We start from the raw sequence: 22,872 nt of genomic DNA, 5'->3' as shown, positions 1-22,872 counted from the left end.
GTTTTGACTGTTTGGTTCAGTCACTTTGAGTAATCAGATCTCAACAGTTTCTAAGCCATCTTCTATGTCGTCAGGGAAATTGTATGTATGTATTTAACCTTAGCATGGCTGGATATATGAACCCATGGCAGACACCCGATTTACATAATCATAGAAAAGTACCTACCCTCTTCATGGTGACCAACACCATGTTGAAAAGTACACTGTAGGTCATATTTTACTTGAAAAGAATCTCACTTTGTTCTGAAATTTGCTAAACTTGACAATGAAAGTCCTTGCAGAACATTCACCCAGTATGTATGCATTGCTTTCTTTTAATTTGCAGGTTTTCCTTAAACGAATACTCTATCCAAAAATTATATATTTTTACATATTATTTACTCCATGTACTTTGTAGTGGTGGCCGAGAAACAAAAATGGAGAGAAAGGAATTTATGACATAATAGAAGACAATAGTGACCAAAGCTGGAAATGGAAAAAAGACAAAAAAAATCTCATATCACATAATCCATAGGTCTGTTACCCAGATGTATGCTCAATACATGCAAAAAGCTTTTTGTTTATTGGATTTTTTTTTTTATTTTGGATAAAATATTAAATGGTTCCTTCCTGAATTATCAACTCACACATAAACAAGAAATCTAAAGCATCTTGGGAATGGCTGTTTGAACTGAAGATAGAACTCTTGACCAACAGAAGAGGAGGAGAGCTTCCATATCAAAGTCTAATATGGCTGGATGTATCCCACTGCAGAACACCTCCACCTCCTGAAAACACTGGTCAGTCCCCTAAAATGGGTAAACTGGCTTTTAACTTTCAAAATGCTTTTAATGTCCCAATATATGCTAATATGTCTCTCAGGGGAAAGAAACCTTAAACAACTATGGCTTGAAGAGGCCATTCAAAGCAAAGAGCCTTTATAAACAAGGATTTAAATTTATTAAATGAAGGTACAAGATAGGCAGAAATTTAAATAAATAAATAAATAAATACAAAAATGCTCATTAGACCCTGGCTGTAATATAACAATAAGCCACCAGAATTGGCACCAATGTTGAATGCAAATTAACATCTAATTAAATTCTTGGGTAACAAGAATTCTTTATAAATGTAAATCCTTTGCAGCAAATGAGGCCTCTTCTTCAGGCAGGTTGTAATTGAAAGCTTGCACATTGCAATTGGTTCAGTTAGCTAATGAAAGTAGTCATTTTGCTTGCCTTCTCATTGCATCCATAATTGCTAACATGGTACAATACCCTACTACTACCTGTAAAAAATGTAAATGCCTTGTTCCTTTTCAGAGGTTGTGCATTGTGAGACAGCATCACCCATCTTCTATTTATAATTAATTTTAATTCATTCTTCTTTTCTATGCATGCAGCACTTTATATTTCTTAACATTAAGCAGAATTTTTCCAGATATTTACCCAATGTTGAATCGTTTTTGTTGCCTCCTTAGAGTATCGTACTGTATGAGACGACTATTATTCTGAAATACATGGTGGACACAATGATCATTTTGAGATGTTTGGTCTGTGTCCATGTGTGTCTGTGCATCAGCTATCTTGGTAGTTCTGTGTGTGATATGATAAAGTTGAATATACTGGTGTCGTCCATGTCAGTTGTATTACAGTGGGATGCAAAAGTTTGGGCAACCTTGTTAATAGTCATTATTTTCCTGTATAAATCGTTGGTTGTTACGATAAAAAATGTCAGTTAAATCTGTCATATAGGAGACACACACAGTGATATTTGAGAAGTGAAATGAAGTTTATTGGATTTACAGAAAGTGTGCAATAATTGTTCAAACAAAATCAGACAGGTGCATAAATTTGGGCACCGTTGTCATTTTATTGATTCCAAAACTGTTAGAACTAATTATTGGAACTCAAATTGGCTTGGTAAGCTCAGTGACCCCTGACCTACATACACAGGTGAATCCTATAATGAGAAAGAGTATTTAAGGGGGTCAATTGTAAGTTTACCTCCTCCTTTAATTTCTCTGAAGAGTAGCAACATGGGGTCACAAAACAACTCTCAAATGACCTGAAGACAAAGATTGTTCACCATCGTGGTTTAGGGGAAGGATACAGAAAGCTGTCCCAGAGATTTAAGCTGTCTGTTTCCACAGTTAGGAACATATTGAGGAAATGGAAGACCACAGGCTCAGTTCAAGTTAAGGCTCAAGTGGCAGACCAAGAAAGATTTCGGATAGACAGAAGTGACGAATGGTGAGAACAGTCAGAGTCAACCCACAGACCAGCACCAAAGACCTACAACATCATCTTGCAGCAGATGGAGTCACTGTGCATCGTTCAACCATTTGGCGCACTTTACACAAGGAGATGCTGTATGCGAGAGTGATGCAGAGGAAGCCTTTTCTCCACCACAGCACAAACAGAGCCGCTTGAGGTATGCTCAAGCACATTTGGACAAGCCAGCTTCATTTTGGAATAAGGTGCTGTGGACTGATGAAACTAAAATTGAGTTATTTGGGCATAACAAGGGCGTTATGCATGGAGGAAAAAGAACACAGCATTCCAAGAAAAACACCTGCTACCTACAGTAAAATATGGTGGTGGTTCCATCATGCTGTGGGGCTGTGTGGCCAGTGCAGGGACTGGGAATCTTGTCAAAGTTGAGGGACGCATGGATTCCACTCAGTATCAGCAGATTCTGGAGACCAATGTCCAGGAATCAGTGACAAAGCTGAAGCTGCGCCGGGCTGGATCTTTCAACAAGACAACAACCCGAAACACTGCTCAAAATCCACTAAGGCATTCATGCAGAGGAACAAGTACAACGTTCTGGAATGGCCATCTCAGTCCCCAGACCTGAATATAATTGAAAATCTGTGGTGTGAGTTAAAGAGAGCTGTCCATATTTGGAAGCCATCAAACCTGAATGAACTAGAGATGTTTTGTAAAGAGGAATGGTCCAAAATACCTTCAACCACAATCCAGACTCTCATTGGAACCTACAGGAAGCGTTTAGAGGCTGTAATTTCTGCAAAAGGCGGATCTACTAAATATTGATTTCATTTCTTTTTTGTGGTGCCCAAATTTATGCATCTGCCTGATTTTGTTTGAACAATTATTGCACACTTTCTGTAAATCCAATAAACTTCATTTCACTTCTCAAATATCACTGTGCGTGTCTCCTATATGATATATTTAATTGACATTTTTTATCGTAACAACCAACAATTTATACAGGAAAATAATGACTATTAACAAGGTTGCCCAAACTTTTGCATCCCACTGTATATTTACTATAATAGTATAATTTTCTTTTGAAATTTATAGTACTCAGGGCATGGCCCTCAGTATTTGCTATCAATTTTCATGTCACCTGTGAATTTCTCATGTATATTAACTATATCAGAATTTGTCACTAATAATAATTAAAAAGAATAACGCATTGATGACCTCACCTCATGTGGAGCATTCTCCTCTTATCTATACTCTTAGCAATCAATTTGAGATTCAGCTTAGTAAGTTACATTTGATGTAAATATTTCAAAATGATCTGTGTGGAACCACATTTAAAGACATTTTTGAAAAATCATCAAAATATGTTGTTCTTTTTTTGTTCTTGTCTAATTCTCTCTTCAATAAGGTTACACAGATTGGTTTATCAGGATTTTCTTTTCAAGAAAGCTTGTTGGCTTTTATCAGGTATATGATTTTCATACATATATTCTAAAATTATTAAGAAATACAAGCAATGTTCAGAAAGTTTCTGCACTTTTATATTTTTGTTTGAAACAGTGAAGGTGGGAGGAGTAGTAATTGGGCATTTAAAAGTTGGTATGACGCTGGGAAAATTGCATTGCAAACGAAGGTGACTATGTAGAAAAGTGATGCAATTTGTTTTTGAAATCCTTAATAAATAGAGTTGGAAAAAAGTGCAGAAACTTTTTGAACATCCCTCGTATAAATTTACATGGGATGGGAGTAGGTGTTATAGGTCTGAAATTAATGGAATCATTTGTGTTGACTGCATTGACAATGGCAACTTTCTAGTCCTCGTGTACTTCTCCCATCTGACATAAACGAATCCCGCCTAAGGTTTTACTAGTTTTCAATGAACTAAAAAGGTCATGATTTGGTTTTCAATACAAGGTCAAGATGCTGTGAGACTTCCAAAAGACTAGCAAAGCAGACCAGAACCATTACTAGTCTGCCCAGAAATACTCACCTCAAGATAGCCAGTCTCCACCTACTACCTATGGGCTTTGGCTTTATCAGCCCCAAAAAAACTGGGAACTGGCTTGAAGTTTAAAATACAAAAAGTCTAAAAAAAATATCAAAAAGGTCTCACAAGAGAGAAACCATAAAGCATTAGCTTGTAGATATCCCACAAAGATTCTTTTCAAATTATTTACTATTAGCCAACCCGCGGCGTAGCATACGCCGCATCATTATCAACGTAAAACGTCAACGTGGCTCACAGCTGCATGTGGACTGTAGCACAGACCAAAGCGAGTGAGGATGTGTTTGGTGATGTGTTGGGGGCGGGCACATGAGCAAGCAGTGTGCATGCCTCAAGAGCGAGGGTGGGATTTGGCGGGCAGGGCTCTGTCGTGTGTTCCCCATGACGCGGCAGGAGGGTTAGACTGGGCAGTCAGGGCTCTGTCGTGCGTACCCCATGGTCGGGCGACCTGGTTGATTATATATACAGTGGAACCTCGATGCACGACCATAATGCATTCAAAAACTGTATGTATGTATGTAAATACAATTAATCAGTTCCAGACTGTATGAACTGTATGTAAATATATTTAAGTTTTTAAGCACAAATATAGTTAATTATACCATAGAATGCACAGCGTAATAGTAAACTAAATGTAAAAACATTAAATAACACTGAAAACCGTGAACAACAGAGAAAACTAACACTGCAAGAGTTCGTACTGTAGCGCTACAAAACATGAGCTAAAAACACTTTTTTTTAATGAGTGTTAAGCACAGGGAAAAAAATGAACACTTGAAAAATCCGTAATTTAATAAACAACCAAGAAAAGTAACATTGCAACAATGCATGTGCGCGCCTGTGTGTGTGTGTGTCTCTCTCTCTCTCTCTGCATGCCTATGCACGTCTCTCGCTCTCTCTCGCACGGCTGTGTGTGTGTGTGTGTCTCTCTCGCACGGCTGTGTGTGTGTGTGTGTCTCTCTCGCGCGCGCCTCTGTGTGTGTGTGTGTGTGTGTCTCTCTCTCTCTCTCTTGCGGGCGCGCCTGTGTGTGTGTCTCTCTCTCTCTCTTGCGTGCCTGTGTGTGTGTCTCTCTCATGTGGACTGTGGCACAGACGAAAGCAACTGAGGCTGTGTTTGGTGAGTTGTTGCGTGCGGGCACATGAGCAGGCAGTGCCCATGCCTCGAGAGCGACGGTGGACACAGAAGGAGGGTTACAGTTGGCGGGCAGGGCTCTGACGTGCATATCCCATGACGCAGGAGGAAGGTTAGAGTTGGCGGGCGGGGCCTTGTTGAGCTTATCCCATGGTCTTAGAGTTGGCAGGTAGGGCTCTGAGTTGGTGGGCATGGCCCTGTCGTGTGTATCTCATGGCATCCTAGAGTTGGCGGGCGGGGCTCTGTGAGTTGGCAGGCAGGGCTCTGTGTCTTGATTGCGCTCTTTGTCTTGCATGCCCTTAGTGAATTATATATATAGATTAGAAAAATGGAAGAATATAACAAACATGCTGAAAATAGAATAAAGGATGTGCCTACAAGGCAGTCTGAAGGCAAACTCCAAAACAAGCAAGAAAATCCAGAAAACACAAATAAAGCAAAGAAAAGCAATACTCACAGAACTCCAAACCGCACTCAATGAAACACTACTGGATCTTTCTTTTTGGCCAACTAATAAAGTAAACTTATAACTCTTAATTAATCAAAACAACAATAGAGAATAAATACAGTAGAAGCCAAGGAAAAAATCCAGACTATAACATAAACCTTAGGCCCTGAGGCTCATCTCACTCTGTGTTACAGTCTGTAAACTCTGAACTTGTTCTTACTTTTTTTTTTTTTTTTTACACTTCTCCCTTACTTCTTCTGTTCATCTCTTTTATAAATACTTGCATGAAGTATTATTTAGTTCCTTTGATAATAGGTACTCATTTTTAATGATTTTAAAATTGTACTTAATTTTTCTTTTTTTTTGGCACTGATGCAGTATTGGATAAACTCACTCTTTAACACTAGAATTACCAAAGCCTATGAAAAACCTCATAAATCTGGCCCACCTTAAATCCCTTTGCACTTCTCAGTCAGCGTCTTTTGTTTTGTAAATTTGCCGATAAGCAGCAAGCAGCCTGCTATTCCATCCCCCCACCACCGCAGAACGGCCACAAAGTTCTCCCAGTACATGCCTTGATTATTTGGGAGTGAAGTGCTGGAGTTTTAGAGCGGAAATAATATATTGTTATTTGGACCACATGCATTTCAAGTGTGTTCCGTTTCTACAGTAATCTGTGTAAAAGCATTGTTAAAACAGAAAAGTTTTTCCTATTTTAGTAATAAATGACAAAATGTAGACATAAACTATATAATGTATAAAGCCTAAAGTGTGTACCGTGAATGAATATGAATAATGTTGCATCCATGCCACAATGTTTTCCACAACATGTACTATACAGGTCATAAAATGAATAATTCCAAATATCATATATACCTACTGTATGTCTTTTTTTGTCAGTGCAGCTTTGACATCATGGACCACAAAGCACATACTAATTCAGCGTAAGCAGGAACACTCAATAAAGTTGAATAAAAAAATTCAAGTGATGATGAGACATGAAGAAGGCAGATTCACCAGCGTTTGTGTGTCAGCTTTCGTCCATCCAGATCAGAGAATTTCCAGTTCGATTGTCTCAAAACACCACTCACATCTACAGTTACTTCCAGTTTCAGATAAAAATTAACAGCATCAGATCCCTGGTGGGGTGGTAGTATGTATCGTGATCGTGACTGAGAGAATAAAAGTGAAAAAAAAAGGTAACTTTTACAGGTACTATACATTTACAGCAGCTGTTACAGATGCAAATCAAATGTATGTGTTTATTGTATGATATTAACAATAAGAGCAACTCACTACTCAAACGGTAAATATACGAGACAGTCAGGATTGAATTGGGGGAACTCTTGATTAGAAGTCAGCAATTCTTACCGCTATGCTGCAGAAGCTGTTGTATCATCCTTCACCTTTTGTGAAAGTGTTTATTTGATCTTTGAACTTCAGGCTTTACACATTATATAGTTTGTCTTCATTTTGTCATTTATTACTAAAATATGAAAAACATTTCTGTTTTAACAATGTATTTACAAAGATTACTGTAGAAATGGAACACACGTGAAATGCATGTGTTCCAAATAACGATTTATTATTTCCATTCTAAAACTCCAGCACTTCACTCCCAGATAATGAAGGCTGGAACTGGGAGAACTTTGTGGCCGTTCTGCAGCGGTGGGGGGATGGAAGAGCAGACTGCTTGCTGATGGTCTTGATCACACAGGACAAAAGACGCTGACTAAGAAGTGCAAAGGGATTTAAGGTGGGCCGGATTAATGAGTTTTTTCATAGGCTTTGGTAATTCTAGTATTAAAAGATTCACTATTTAACCAAAAGAGTTTTACTGGATCAGCTGTATTGGACCCTTTGAAAATTTGGGAGACCTGGATTAGCCTTCTTTGCTCAGGACTAAATAAATGCAATTCCTTTACCTCTTACAGCACAGTCACACCTTTTCTCCCAGGATGCAATTGTTTTCTAGTGCTACTGTGTCTTTTTTGTAGTGTGCTCACTAGAACTACACACGAAAAGTGGACTTATTTGTATTAGTTTACTTGTAAAAATGAGTAAAATACCTTCCACTGATGCATATCTGTCAGTTTTTACAATAGGTGTCACAGTAGTTAGCACTACTGCCTTATGGATACAATGTCCTAAGTTTGAAGGCTATTCACAGTCGCTTGCGTTTTCATCCTGCATTAGATCCCTACCACCTTTGGCATCACTTCCTCTACCTCTTCATATCCTAAATCATTCTTGAAGCAGATTGAAGGCTTAAGTGCCAGCTTAAGTGAAAAATTAAGAAAAAACGTACTAAGTAATTGCAACACAAAAACTGACTTAATCAGTTTTAATGCAAAAAGATGCTGACGACAGAGGAGAAGCAGCGGGCCGCTAGGATGGAGAAAAGACAAGCTGCTCAGGAAGCAGCAAGCGCATCAACCTCTGTGCACATGAATGCTAAATGTACAGAGAAACAGTAGGAAAACTACAAGTCAAGTGTTTTCACTGCATGTTATCATGCGGTACACCGTTACTGGTAAGAAATATAATAAATTTGAGACTCGTATTTTTATCTATTTATATCTGTTAACATTTTTGCATATCATTACTGATACTTGGGGCCAGCAGGTTGCTTGGCCAATATTAATATGCTTGTTGTCGGTTGCAATGGGAAAAGGCTGTCAAAGAGGACAAACAGAAGGCTTTGCTGTCAAATTTACTTTGATGACAGATTAGCGTGATATAATCTGCTTCAGAAGCATTTTGCCTCTTGTATTGATGAATGTTTTAATAAAATAAATGACTTTCTTTGGTATAGCTTGACAATTGATTGCTACCTCTTTGATATTTTCTGTGGCTTGCTTTCAGGAGGTCTGATGAGGCGTCCTTTGGACCTGGATGCCCTCATCTTGTGGGGGTCTCGGCTACAAAATTTTAAATGGGGAAGGATGAGACTGAATCTTAAGGACCACCGTGAGAAAAACAAGCAGGGGTCAAAGCCAGGAGTTCTACACTAACCAAATGACACTGCCAAAATGCAAACCAAAAATTGTAATTAGTAAACTTTGTCCTAATTCATCAAACACTTTTTCAGAAACACTACACAACATTCCATGAAATAGTTTAGAGAAGAATCCACAATCTGGGATGAAGTAGCCGAGCAGCTCTGTCCTTTAAATTGTCGTATTAATAATGTCACACCACACGGCTTCCGGGACTAAGTCACCAACAACAGACTGTTGCATCATGGCAGTGAAATAAAATGGTGATGACCATAGAAATCAAAATAGCAATATGGGACATAACATTAATGAAAACAATTAACATTTCAAGGCCATATAAATCAATACAAACAATAATTCCAATGTTTTCAGTGAAGGAAAAATTAGCAGAGATTAGAAAAGTGCAACAATATGACCAGAGGTATAGAGAGGAATTACTTTAATGGGAAGGAGACAATACATGAATCATAATACTGTCTTTTATCAATCTGTTGCAACTGTCATAAAATGTCAGATCTGAAATACCCTTCTTAATGTAGATGCCAAGAGATGCCAGATATGCCAGAATACATGCCTCGCAGGATATGGGATTCACCCTTTATCACTTTCACTTACCTACAGGTTTTGATTTCTATGTAAAGTTGGTCAGCACTCTGCTGTCCTTTTGTGTAAGAACATTATTTCATTCCTCCATTGTCAATCCACTTTATTCCAGTTCAGAACCACTGTGGGAAATGGAACAAACCAGGAGACACTTAAACCAGAAAACAAGTGATGGTTGAAAGCCGGGGGAATTACAAGCAGCTGATGTTCTTCCAGTGGGCTGGAACCTATCCTAGCAGTTTCGGGTGTATGGCAAGAACCATACCTGGACAGTGTATCAATCCACCGAGATAACATAACTAATAACAACAGGGGCATGGTGGTGTAGTGGTTAGTGCTGCCACCTCATACATTGTGAATAAGTTGGGATATACTGCTTATATTTCAACTTTGTTTATTTGTTCAAGAACTAAACGTGAACACATTAGAATTTTTTTACATTTTTGTAGTACACTGTCCATTAAAAATAACTAAACACAAATGTTATTGTATTCTAGTAGCATATTGTAAAGGCATGAGATGTGCACAATGCAATAATACAACTATATACTTATTTTTAAAGTTTTTCCCTAAATAATAGAATTTTGTCACAAATATTTAATTGCAATTTTATTATTAAACGGTTAAATGGCCTACAAATAAAACTGACTTAAACCAATTTACATTGTAAACTCCCCATAGTTGTGGGCTCTATCTTAATACGTTTTAGGCGACAATGTCCGCCACTTAATTCAAGAATTGGAAATTACACGAAGTGTACTGTTATGTGTCATTTCAGTCAGTTAATATATAGCGCCTTTCACAGTGAGCATTGTGGCCGTACCCAAAAAGCAATTAATAGCATTACAGTCCAAGCAACATGCAGATATTCTGAAGATTTTTTTCATAGTGTTGGCCAAGATTTCGATTGTGTTTAAATGTGAGTAAGAGTAGCAACGTGAGGGGCGGCTGATGAGATCGCTTGTTGTATGCGTAGCCAGAGGTCACCAAAATAACCTTCCTTGGACAATTTGACATCCATCATCTGATACTGCAAGGCGTGTCCGAGTCGCCTCCATGTGATGGTGAGGGGGCGGCGGTTTTCTAAAAGAGTTGCAAAGGAGTTGGGCTGCATCACTTGAGAAGACTCCAGCGACCCGCGAGGGGTTTCGCACACAGACACTGTTGCCGGATTAAGCTCTGTTTCGGTCGGCTTTTGTTGCGTCTCTCGCCTCTAAGCGCCGCCGCTCTAATTGTCGAACGGGAAAACGCAAATAAGGACAGGTTCGGAGTTTTTCCGTCATGGGTGCCTCTACCTCTGCAGAGCGGACGGAGAAGAGTGAGGAGCAGGATGCTGCGACTGGTGAAGGGCAAAGCGAAGCGGGCGCTGGCATCCCGGAGGCGGGGGAGGGAGATGCAGATGCCAAGGTAAGGCAGGGAGAATTTACGGGACTGCAAACCGGTGGTTAGTCCGTAAAATCGTCCACTCCCACCCCGTGCTTCTTTCTGTCAGGGCGTTCGAAGTATGCATTACCAGCATTGTCAGATGTACTGGTGTGCTTTTACTGTGCCTGTCATCTCGCGCAGGAGCTGCGCAGATACAACTCGGCAGTACCACCCTGCGTTTTTTTTTTCTTCGAGTTCTTCTGCATCATCCTCGTCCTGCAGCGCTAAATCGAGTCCAACTCTGCAGTTGCAGGTCCGCAGTAATAAAAATGCTGAACAAGTAGTCGTCACCGCATCGCTTGGCTTGCAGACTGCGAATTACTCACAAGAGGCGCCTGCAACTTTGTGTGGGGCACCAATATTGTGCTCTTAATAACAATTCTACTGACAGACCGAGGGCCAATCAGACAAACCGGCAAACAGATAGATAGATGGAGCACCGTAGTAGCTGACCTAGCCATTCTCGGCGTGTCCATTCTGAGCGTTTTATTTCGCAGGGCTCTGTTGTATTCAAGTTATGCGGAGGGCGCATCTGTCACGCGCATTAAGGTCAATTTAGGGCTTGGGGAGGGGGGGCAGTTTACCTTTTCTGACAGTCGTCATCCAGTCTGCATGGGAACGATGAAACTAACCTGGAAAGACATACAACTTACAAGGAAGATTGTTGCAGCTTGTTTTCTGGTAATGTTGGCCACCGAATTAGGGGATTGCCAACACCTTGAAAGTGCACGTCAAAAATGCTGAATAATGTCTTCAGTTAGTGCTAGTAGGCAGTGCATACGAGCAGGTGGAAACGGATTTCTGTAAACGCATTGCGTCTGAAAGTTTAAGGCTCTTTTGTACCTTTCTTTACCTAACTTTTGATGAATCGCTTCTATTAAATGATTTTAAATTATACCAGAATTCATTATGTGTGTAAGTTTAGTTCACGTGTATTACTGGTGATAACGATGGATGGATGTCTGCCATAAGTTAACCTTGAAGTACTTATAGCCATTTGCATACAAGCGTTCCAGATATTTGTTTTATTTTTGTAATTGTATTCAGTGGATTTGTATAACATCTTTTGGCACTCGCTATTAAAAAAATCCGTCAGGTGCACTCCTAAATAGGTACGTTTCTTGTCTATGCTGTTTGTACCATTACATTGTTATGATCTGATATTGTATTGTAATCTTTCTAGCCCAATAAAACACCTTGTGATTGTACACTTTCTTATTAGTAAGTCAATATGCATAAAATAAAGATTGCCTGTCTGATTATTTAATTGTTGGAACAAAATATATAAAGGCCTTAACAAATGGGTTGCTCTTTAAACGTTTCTGTAGTGATTCCGTGCGATTTCCAGGCTCCTCCATTAAGATACTGCGCAGACAGGTGCTTCTGGGTGGCGCGATTATTAAGGGCCGGGGTCTGCCAGTCGGGCTGCTCTACTAAATTGTATTATTAGCTCTGGAGTCGTCTCAAACGTGTGTTTTTACTCGTTGTCGATCGGACCTTTTTAATTTTCATGTGCAGTGGGAAAAAAGTCGAGTTGTTGTTTAGAAAGAGGAGGCATATCCGTCGGTGCAATCCTTTGTACGTAATTCTAGAAAACGGGAAGAAAACGACAGCGTGAATTCTACAAGTAAGAAATTCCAGGCGACTTGGGGCGATTTACGTATCTTTTTTATCTCTTGATCATAATGAGAAGATCGACTTATCCGTTTCATGTTAGGTAGTACTGGAAAAAGTAGATCTGTTCCTGTAGATATTTCAGTGTAGTGTATTTATTTAAATCAGTCTAAACATTTAGAAGTAATCTAATAAACCAGCATCCATCGATTTACTGAGAACTCGTTTGAATTACTTTTAGGGCGGGTTGTGGATAATCCTGACTAAAATGGATGCAAAGCTAACACCTTTACTAGAAGGAGCGCCTCTTCTTCACTTTGTACGTTCTTAATATATTATAGATTAAATTTAGATTGAGAATTTTGGTGAGTAATTGAATTATATGAATATAAGGCTGTCCCTCTAAAATAAACATTAAATCATGTCTCTGTAGGTTTAATTGAGATCAACCCCCTAAAGTCCAACCAATGCCAGAACAAAGTATTAAATAATGCGACATTCTGCAAAACAGCCCTGGTGACATCACTGTTTGCTTGCATTGAAATAAACCATCCATCCATCCATTATCCAACCTTCTATATCCTAACTACTGGGTCACGGGGGTCTGCCAGAGCCAATCCCAGCCAACACAGGGTGCAAGGCAGGAAGCAAACCCCGGGCAGGGCGCCAGCCCATCGCAGGGCACACACCCACACATCCACGCAGCAAGCACACACTAGGGACAATTTTTAGGATCGCCAGTGCACCTAACCTGCATGTTTTTGAACAGTGGGAGGACACCAGAGTACCCGGAGAAAACCCACGCAAACACGTGGAGAACATGCAAACTCCACACAGGGAGGACCTGGGAAGCAAACCCAGGTCTCCTTTCTGAGAGGCAGCAGCGCTACCACTGCGCCACCGTGCCACCCACTTGAAATAAACCAAAGCTATTAATTCTTCTTTTAAATCATTAATTACATTTGTTGTTTAATTTGTCCATTATTGGCTTTATCTCTCTTTGAGGAAGTTTGCATGTTCACATTTTTAATTCCATTATTTCAAATTCAATTTCCCAAATACTGTAGGCAGCTTGATAGCTGGTTGTCAAACCCACGTAATCCAATTCAGGGTGGAAGTAAGGGACGTGGCGAATGAATGTACCCGGATCAGCCCTCCATCTGGCTGGCAAAGTGACGTCATTGGCACAGGCAGGATGTTGTTCAGTTTGACAGTTCTGAAAAGGACACTGGCTGCCAATCAAGCTAGCATGCAGGTCTTTAGGACTGTTGGGGCAAAACCTGGTAAATGGCAAGGGTCAAGTGTGCAAACTCAACACAGAAACCAACTGGACACTAGACCAATGTTACCCAGTTATCTTACTGGCAAAGGTCAGTGTGAAATATTACTGGATATGCTGAACATGAATTTGTGCAGAAACTCCCTCTCTGTTCACTATAAACAACACTTTACTAAAATGTTTTTCTTCTTTTTTGCTGGTTTGCTTAATATAAGTTTTTGGTGGTTGATTGTTCACTGTAGTTGAGTCACTCAAAGAATTAATTCTCTCTTCAGAAATTTCCTATTTGTTTTTATTTTGTCTTGATTTATGAGCTATACAGGCACGTGTCAGATTCCAACTTATTTTTTAGGTGAAATTAAAGATTACCAGTGCAGAAATAGTTGCACCATCAATTCTGGAATGGAACCTACAGTACTTGGTACTTGTGAACTGGCCTAGCATTATGTTGTGTAATTATGCAAGAAATGGCATTTTACATTTATGTTTACATTTATTTGCTTAGACGAAGCTTTTATCCAAATCAATTTACAAAAAAGTTAAACATAATTGAGTAAACATCTGTCTGGGGGACTGTTTGGGAACATTGTGTTACACGACAAGGTTACAAAACTGATAGCCACAAGAGATCCGAAAAAAATACAAGCTAGTTACAATTTCTAGGTTAAAAAACCAAACAGCTAACAGACAGAAATTCACCAAACAAGACAGCCTTCAAACGCTTCTTAAACACATTTTGCAAAATATTATTTCCACTTTAATCAGGGATGTGATATGCTTAAGTAAAAATAATATTATAATCAGTGAATCAGAAATATAAAACTGCATTTTTTAAGAAGTCTTTAAACAAAATGTTAAAAGATGGTTATGTTATTTCGTAATATAAAAGGTCAGAATCAAGCAATTTGGTATATGTCCAGGAAAAACAGAAACAAGGAAAGAATGCGAGAACTTCACAAAAGCATCATCTAGGTTGGGCCTCAAACCTAGGACAATGGGCCTTTGAAGTCATCTGTAATTTTTTTGGCAAACAAGTGATGGCAGATATACAGGAATTTAATAATCATGTGCTTCTTTGTCTGAAACGTAGTTATGCTCATTCAGTGTGGTTAGTAAAATCCTTTACATGTTCAATAATTCTGTGATGGCCAATGCAAATTTTCTACACTGTGGTGTGTTGGGGTGGGAAAATCACTTTAAGTGAGGCCCACCAAATTATCAGGCTAAATAAAAAGCCAGGCTCAGTAATGGGACAAGTTCTCAACCATCTGGAGGTAGTAGAGAGGATGAAAACAAAACCGAGTGCCATTATGAACAATGCCACACATCTTCTTGACACACTCACTCAGAGTACTTTCAGACAACAAATTATTCAGCAGAAGTGCCTCCACTTCATATCTATCTATCTATCTATCTATCTATCTATCTATCTATCTATCTATCTATCTATCTATCTATCTATCTATCTATCTATCCCGTGGTAGACAAACATTCCAGTAACACTACTGGGTTCTTGGCTCTTCACACTAAGCTCATATTCAATTTAGTGTTGGCGTTGAACTTTTACAATATTTAAATTTTGTTTGCGGAGTTCAGTAGCAAATTTTATCACTTGAGATTCTCTGTACTTGTCCAGCTTTATGAGCCTACCTGCACCTTCCATCTTCAAAGGCAATTCCATTCCTCAATCCATCCATTCACTTTTTGAATTCACCATTTTACATTAGAGGGAAAAAAAGAGAAGTGCTGCCAGTCTTGTACCAGACACACCACTGCACTAATCAGTACTGGGGGCCAACTGATTGAAAATTGCCAATTATTATAACATGCATGGGATGCAAGGAAAATCTTCAAAGACACGGCAAACAACAGGGCTGGGAATCAAGCCCTGATCCCTGGATCAGTGAGATAGAGTTGCTAAGTACTGTGCCATCATTCTGTGCATTTGCAGTGCGCTTGGTGCATAAAATGCTCATTGCCAGACATTGAGGCAACTTGTGAAGTTGTGAGAGTATCGGAAACAATTGAACTTCTTAAGATCATAAGGTGATTTCCATCAAGCAGCTGAAGACTCAGGATGAGCTGAGATGCATTGTGCATTTGGTCACTGTGAGATGGCACACAAACTGACTTAAACTTTATGTCCTCTGATAGTAACATGGTCCTCTGTTTATAGCTGTGATCAAGTAGTCTGTTGTGTAATAGATGCCTCCTGAACTAAAGGAACATTTCTTTAATTGTATAAATATATAATGTTTTTGTGTATTTGGATCACAAGCAGATTAAGCAAATGGCTCAGAACCAATCAGTGATTCTGAAGTCCGAAACTGAGCCACTATTTTTGAGATTCAGTCCACTGGCCACTGTGTTACACTGCATGAAGAAACTCTTTGACTAGAGTAAATGGCCATTTTAATTTATATTTGTAAAATCCAGTCTAACCACCCCTCCCAATGTATCAAAAGGCTATCTTCACTTTTACCGTTTACATACTGCTTTCATGCATCATTGGTGGCAGAGCCTTTAACACTTAATCCTATTTTCATCCATCATTTTGCAGAGTATTTGGAGTAAATTGTCTCATTTCTTCTGCCTCTTTGCATCATGTTGCTGTGTTGGTGTTCCTGATAAGAAGTTTCAGCCAATGGCGAAAGTACAATTTAGCTAACTCAAGATTGGATTAAGTTCTCATGTGTTTTAGTTTAATTCAAGTAGGCCAGGCATCTGAAGGGCATCCTCTGTTCTGCGTTATATCTTATTGCATTTGAGGCCTTGGTATGCACTCATGACAGCTGACCTCCAGTCTACCGCGCTGGGAGAAAAAAACAGCAAGTTGACTCAGGCTTGTTACTTAGTAGCTTACAATTGTTCAGTTGTAAAGTATTTTTCTCTGTGTATCCTGCACTGTGCTGGCACCCTTTTAGAGCACAGTATACATTACTATAAGGGTTGTCTGCAGTGCCCCCCAAATGGTTTAGGAAATGTCTGGGCCGTCAGATAACACACTCTTTTATATGCTTTCATCCACTGTTGTTCATTTTTAATGAATTATTGCTCCATTCATCCATCTGTTCAGTAGGTGCTCTCACAAAAAAAGTTATTTTTATGCTAAATAGTTCATACTTTTTGCTGCCCTATAATTGGATTAGTCAGATTCAGAAAATTATATTCAAATGCATGAGCTGAAGTCCACCCCAGTAACATAAGGTAGATGGCAGGAACCAATCTTGGATGGAAGGCTTGATTATTGCATTACCCTCATTCTATCAGGTCAATTTATACTGTACAATTAACCCAGCCTGTACATCTGTGAGACGTGGGTCACTTAATCTGCCTGTTCTCCAGCTGTAAAACACATATTATTTGTAACATCAGCCAAATGTAAAGCAATAAAAATTTGGGAGGAATCCGAAGCGTCACAAAGTCGAATGTGTAAGCTCCACAGAGACACTAAATGGACTGGCTGTTTACACTTAAATGTTAATGGAAGAGTCCACAAGCACTTTCCCATCTGAGTGTTTGCCCATCCCTTTGCCTTTAATCTATAACAGTAATGCTTAGTCATTGTTAACGTTTTTTTATTTTCCTGACAATAACACTTAATGAAACCTGGTTTCACCAGCAACAAGAAGGTGAAAAGCATATTGAACGATTGGCTTAATAATTTCGATTGAATATTTCAAGAGAATTGCATTTAAAAAGTACAGTCACATTGGCACAAGTATGTAGAATGAGTGGGAAATTATGTAGATGAGTTATCTTCATTCAATCATTTTGAGTAGTTTCCTATTTTGAGGATGTTTATAGATAGATAGATAGATAGATAGATAGATAGATAGATAGATAGATAGATAGATAGATAGATAGATAGATGACTGGATTTGTACAGTTGCTGTTTTCTTTTCCCAGGCTCTCTGTTTGGTTATATGATGTCAGGAATACCGTATATGTATTTTACGCATACCAATTATTAATACTATATATATGATGTATGTAGTACTGTATGTGTGTATATATATATATATATATATATATATATATATATATATAGTAAGAAAGACGCTATATAGTGCCCGACCCGACACAGATTAGACACAGGAGGCACGTGTAAAATTAAATAAATTTTTTATTTTCTTCAGCTGTGAGACACGTCTTCCCCGTGTCCCACTAGCCCAACACAGTCCCAAGCACACAATAAACACTAATTTCACCTCTTCTTCTCACTCCACCTCTCCTCACCAAGCTTCGTCCTCCTTCCACACAACTCTGGCCTCTGAATGGTGGTCGCTGGCTTCCTTTATAGTTCACCCGGAAGTTCTCCAGGTGCTATATCCCTGATTTCCGGCTGCACTTCCGGGTGTGACAAATTGGTTGCCTACATGGGCTCAGGAGTCCCAAATATAGCACCCCCTGGCGGTACCTGCAGGACCCAACAGGGCTGCACCCAACTCCAATTCTCAGGATGCCCTGCAGGAACATGAGACACTGTTCACCCCAGGGAGGTGGCCAACTAGCGTTCGGGGGAGGTATTGCAATGTCCATGGCTTTTCCCCCTGAATATAGTGTGCAGGGGCATAAGAACGCCAAGCCCCTGTCACTATATATATATATATATATATATATATATATATATATATATATATATATATTATACACAGTGTGTGTATGTATATGTGTGTGTGTATTTGCCATAAGCACACATTATAAAATAAGAAAAGCACCAGCCAGTCCAATAAGACATTTCCTGAGTGCTAAAGACCAGCTTGATCTGCTTATCAAAATGTTTATTGCACACTAAAACTCTTAGTTGTCCAGTCTGAGTCTGTACTGGTGCCCCAACCTGCCGTGAAGAAATTAAAAGTTCATTCACACTGCTGTCCACTGTATAGAAGCTCTGCACTTTGAACCTTTCAGAGCCTAGCTGTGGTTTTTGATACCATGATGTGAGGTGAGGGATCTTGAGTTGAATAGTTTGGTGCCAAGTAAGGATTGGTTTAACTATTGGGTGGCTGGCTCTTTAAATGAGTTTTGATGAGAGATACAAAGGCATCCTTCGTTGATGACCTTATGAAAACCTTCCCTTAACCAGACGTTGTTTCTGAAAATAAATTCTGTATTGGGTTTAAATGCCACTCAGATTGAGTCAAAGGTTAACAGTTCAGTTTAGACACGGACTCAAAAGGCACAGAGGTATTGTTGCCAGAGGTTTAAAGTGGACTGAGACGTGCTACTTGAAGAGAGAGTTTTCAGAGTTGGGTGACCAAGTATATAAGCCACTCCAGCATTCAGACAGAAGAAAGGTCTTGTGTGGCAGAAGGATTTTCCTTTCCCTTATTGCACTTAAAAATGTGTTTACTCCTTTTGTCACCTTGCCTGTTGGTGTTTGGTTTAATAACATTCTGTTTCTAATATATCAGCTCAGTCTTATTTATACTTATATAGTTCTGTTGTCAGGAAATAGACCCAGAGTGCATACTAGATAGCAGTAGGAAGTAAAGAAAGTGTTACACTATTTACATACATATGTCTAATTAAATAAATATAATGTAATAGGCTAATAAAAAGATATGAAGGCTTTGTATTATAAGCTCTCGACTGTGGAATTTTAGGAAACTTTAGTCTGTGAAATTTAAATATCAGGTAGATTTAAAGAAATTATGCTTATTTCAAATTACTGTTGTTCCTAGATGAAAGAAAACTCTGAGAGGTCCTCATTCCACTGCAATCTTTATTCAGCTTCCTTACTGCAGAATACAAACGCAGAAGGAGCCGAGTGGAGTGGAGCGGAGCAGAGTGCAGCACAGCACCCTTCTGTCCTTTTATGTTTGTGCCTCACAGCTGAGCTCCCTAAACAGAGTTTGTGTGAAAAAGACCCTCGATGGTGATTAGATTAGGTAAACTTGATTAATCCCAAGAGGAAAACAGCAGAAACATAAAAACAAGGATACCAACTGACAACACAGATAATACAGCCAATCAATCAATCAATCAATCAATCAATCAATCAATCAATCAGTCAATCAATCAATCAATCAATCAATTGATAAACAAATGTATATGGTGCAGATGTTTCAAAATGAACTTAACAAATGTCCCGGGAGGAATCATTGACTTTCCAACGTTCATCTCACCTGCAGTTCACCCGTTCTTTCAATTATTCATTCATTCATTCATTCGTTCATTCATTCACCCTTCCTACTCTAAGCTTCTCTCCCTGTTGTGATGTGCGGTGTTAACACTGTTAGCCTAATGAGCGCTCGAGGTGATGATGTGCTCTCGACAGAGAAATTTCAGGAAACTTTAATCTGTGGAATTTAAATATCAGATAGATTTAAAGAAATTATGTTTATTTCCAATTACTGTTGTTCCTAAATGAAAGAAAACTCTGGTTTTCCGGTCCTCCGTCCACTGCAGTCTTTATTCAGATCCCTGAACTTTGAATTTTTTTATTATATTAGAAAAGGTGTTTATATCAAAATCCATATCGTCTCATAAAACATGGAAGAGTTAGACTGTTTTTGTAGCCTCTTTATCAAGGATTCATTCACACTCTGCTGAACTGCTTCCTCCAGTGACCCACCAACATCTGTTATGCAATCTTAAACTCACACTGCACACGGGTAATGCAGAACCATCAGTAAAACCAACCTGCATGTCTTTGACAATGTGGGAGGAAAATTGGAGTATAGTGTGGGGGAAAAAACATACAGACACAGGGAGAACATGCAAACTCCACAACTCAAGATTCTGCAGCTGTGATGCAACAGAATTATCCAAATTAGATACTGCAGACATGGCGCAGATCACCTCTGTGTTGCTAAGTTGTCACTGGACTGAATTTTATTTTTTGCTCTTACTGTTTGCCACATTGACTGGCAAGTTGTCACAGTGGTAAGTGCCATCACCATACTGAGCATCCAGCATCTTAGGATTGAATTGCATACTTGCTTGTCCTCCCTGTGTCTGCATGGGATTTCTACAGCTATTTCTCCCATATCCTCAAAGACATACTGGTGGATCTAAATTGACCGGAGTGCGAATGAGCCCTACAGTGGACTGGTGCCCTGGCCAAAGATGGTGTAACCTTGTCCCCAGTCATATTGACAAAACTCTGGTTGGCCACAAACCTAAGTTGGAAAAAACTTTTTTTTTCAGAATGTTACGTGGTTCTTCTTCAGCCAGTAATAAAAGTGTCTGTAAAATTTAAATATACTAAATAGTGGGTGTACAGTATATACAGAATTATGCATAGATATGATGTATAGTTTTTTTGTGTGTTTTCTAGGTTAAAATCACATGTAGAATAATGCTGGATTTGAAGAATTGTTTTTATAGTTTTGATTATAACAGAAGCTATGCTCAAGGCTGATTTTAAATAAACAATTTTAACATTCTAAAATGGATTTTTCTTTATTTAGCAAATCTTTCCTTAATGGCTGCTTATTCAGAGACGCATCCACCTTGAGCTGAAGTGGTTTAATATTACCACATTTAAATGTTAATTTAAGGTATATCAGTTTGATGAAACAACCACCTCACTGCTTCACGTATCCATTTTCAAAACAGATTCATCTAATTTCAGAGTCATGGAAGCAGGTAGCATTGGGTATAATGCTGGAACTTGTCTGGTTGTAGTGCCAGCCCATTACAGAGCATCACACTCATTTATCTTGGGCCAGTTTAGAGTCAAAATAACTGACATGTAAACGACCACATTACTTAGTGTAAACTCATACAACATACATACAAACTCTACGCGATTACAGGACAGTTTCAAACCTCATTTAATATTAGAAATAGGTGTGTCAGGATTAGTGTCAAGAAGAGTATTGTTTTTAATGAACACCACTGGTCCAAGTCACTTTATATACCATAATGGGAAAATTGTGTAAACTCAAATGTGCTTAATACAAGTCAAGGTTGTATTTTAGAGCCTCTCTTAGGAGTGTAAGGCAGGAACTTGCCCTGGACATGGCACCAGACCATCACAGCACCCACTTGTGTACACACACACACACACACATACAGTAGGCATATATATATATACAGGGTGAGGCAGAAAGGACAGACGTCTTTGAAATGGCTAGAACTCACCACTAGGTGGAGTGACAGATGTGCGGTAGGTGGCGTTAGGTTCGCAAAGTCTTAGCATTTGTTTATTTTCTTTTTAGTTGAAGCCATAGAGCCGTGGACGATACAACACAACGTTTTTGCGTACGACTGTTTTGTCAAGAACAACCAATCTATTACCGCAGTTCAGCGTGAGTTTTGTTGCCATTTCAATATCCACAGAAATAAAGCTGTGCCCGCTCATAACACTATCCTACATTGGGTTAAAGCAGTTCGTACACGAGGTACACTAATGAACAAAAGATCGCCGGGGGCTACACGAACGGCACGTACCCCTGAAAATGAGGAAAGCGTATGACAGAGCGATGTTGAAAAGAGTGGAAGCCAACTTCCATGAACGCCTTCAGAAATGCATGTGATAAAGGACACCACATGGGAGATGTTGTTTTCCACACTTGATTTTATCAAATGCTATTTCAATATGAACTCAAATCTTTCAATAAATTTCTTTGTGAGAAAAAATTAACAATTTTGTGATTTTGTAAAAAAGTCCGTACTTTCTGCCTCACCCCATATATACTGTAGTATATATATATATATATATATATATATATATATATATATATAGTCTTTGGGATTAGGAAAACCAACTGATGCGTAAGGAGAACATGCAGACTCCTCCAGCAAGTAGCTCAGCATTCCGAGCAAGGATATATTATTAACATAATTCAACCGTATATAAATTCCGTTGTCTGCTGTCACTCTTTTCAAAGTAATCAGAGTGGTCACTGATTTTTTTCTTAACTGAGGCAAAGCTTTTGGTATCATTTTTATTTTTGTATTTGTATTTTATTTTTTTCTAATTGTTTATTTGTAGTGTAAAAATACTATTTCCTTGGTGAAGGTTAATTTGAAGTTTACTATTGGACAGAACATCCAGTATTTATAGAGAATATCTAGATAGAATAGAATATTTGTCCCCAGGGTGAAATTTTGCTTTTTACAGAAGCTCTTTAAATAAATCAACAGATAGATAAATAAATGTACATACACACACACACTATATGGTATGAACACACATCAGAAT

General features: G+C 38.8%; 1 protein-coding gene across 1 annotated transcript in view; it reads left to right on the top strand.

Annotated features, from left to right (window-relative positions):
- Positions 1–10,490: 10,490 nt before the first annotated feature.
- Positions 10,491–22,872, top strand: part of akap12b (A kinase (PRKA) anchor protein 12b) — a 159,980-nt gene continuing 147,598 nt past the window's right edge. The window contains exon 1 of the mRNA XM_039747810.1: positions 10,491–10,804. Coding sequence (XP_039603744.1) covers positions 10,679–10,804 — 126 coding nt within the window. The 5' untranslated portion in view covers positions 10,491–10,678. The remainder of the gene's footprint in view (positions 10,805–22,872) is intronic.

The sequence above is a fragment of the Polypterus senegalus genome, chromosome 3 (genome assembly GCF_016835505.1).
Source record: "Polypterus senegalus isolate Bchr_013 chromosome 3, ASM1683550v1, whole genome shotgun sequence".
NCBI classification, from domain to species: Eukaryota; Metazoa; Chordata; class Cladistia; order Polypteriformes; family Polypteridae; genus Polypterus; species Polypterus senegalus.
Note: the sequence above shows the minus strand (reverse complement) of the source record. Positions and strands in the feature narration are given on the sequence as shown.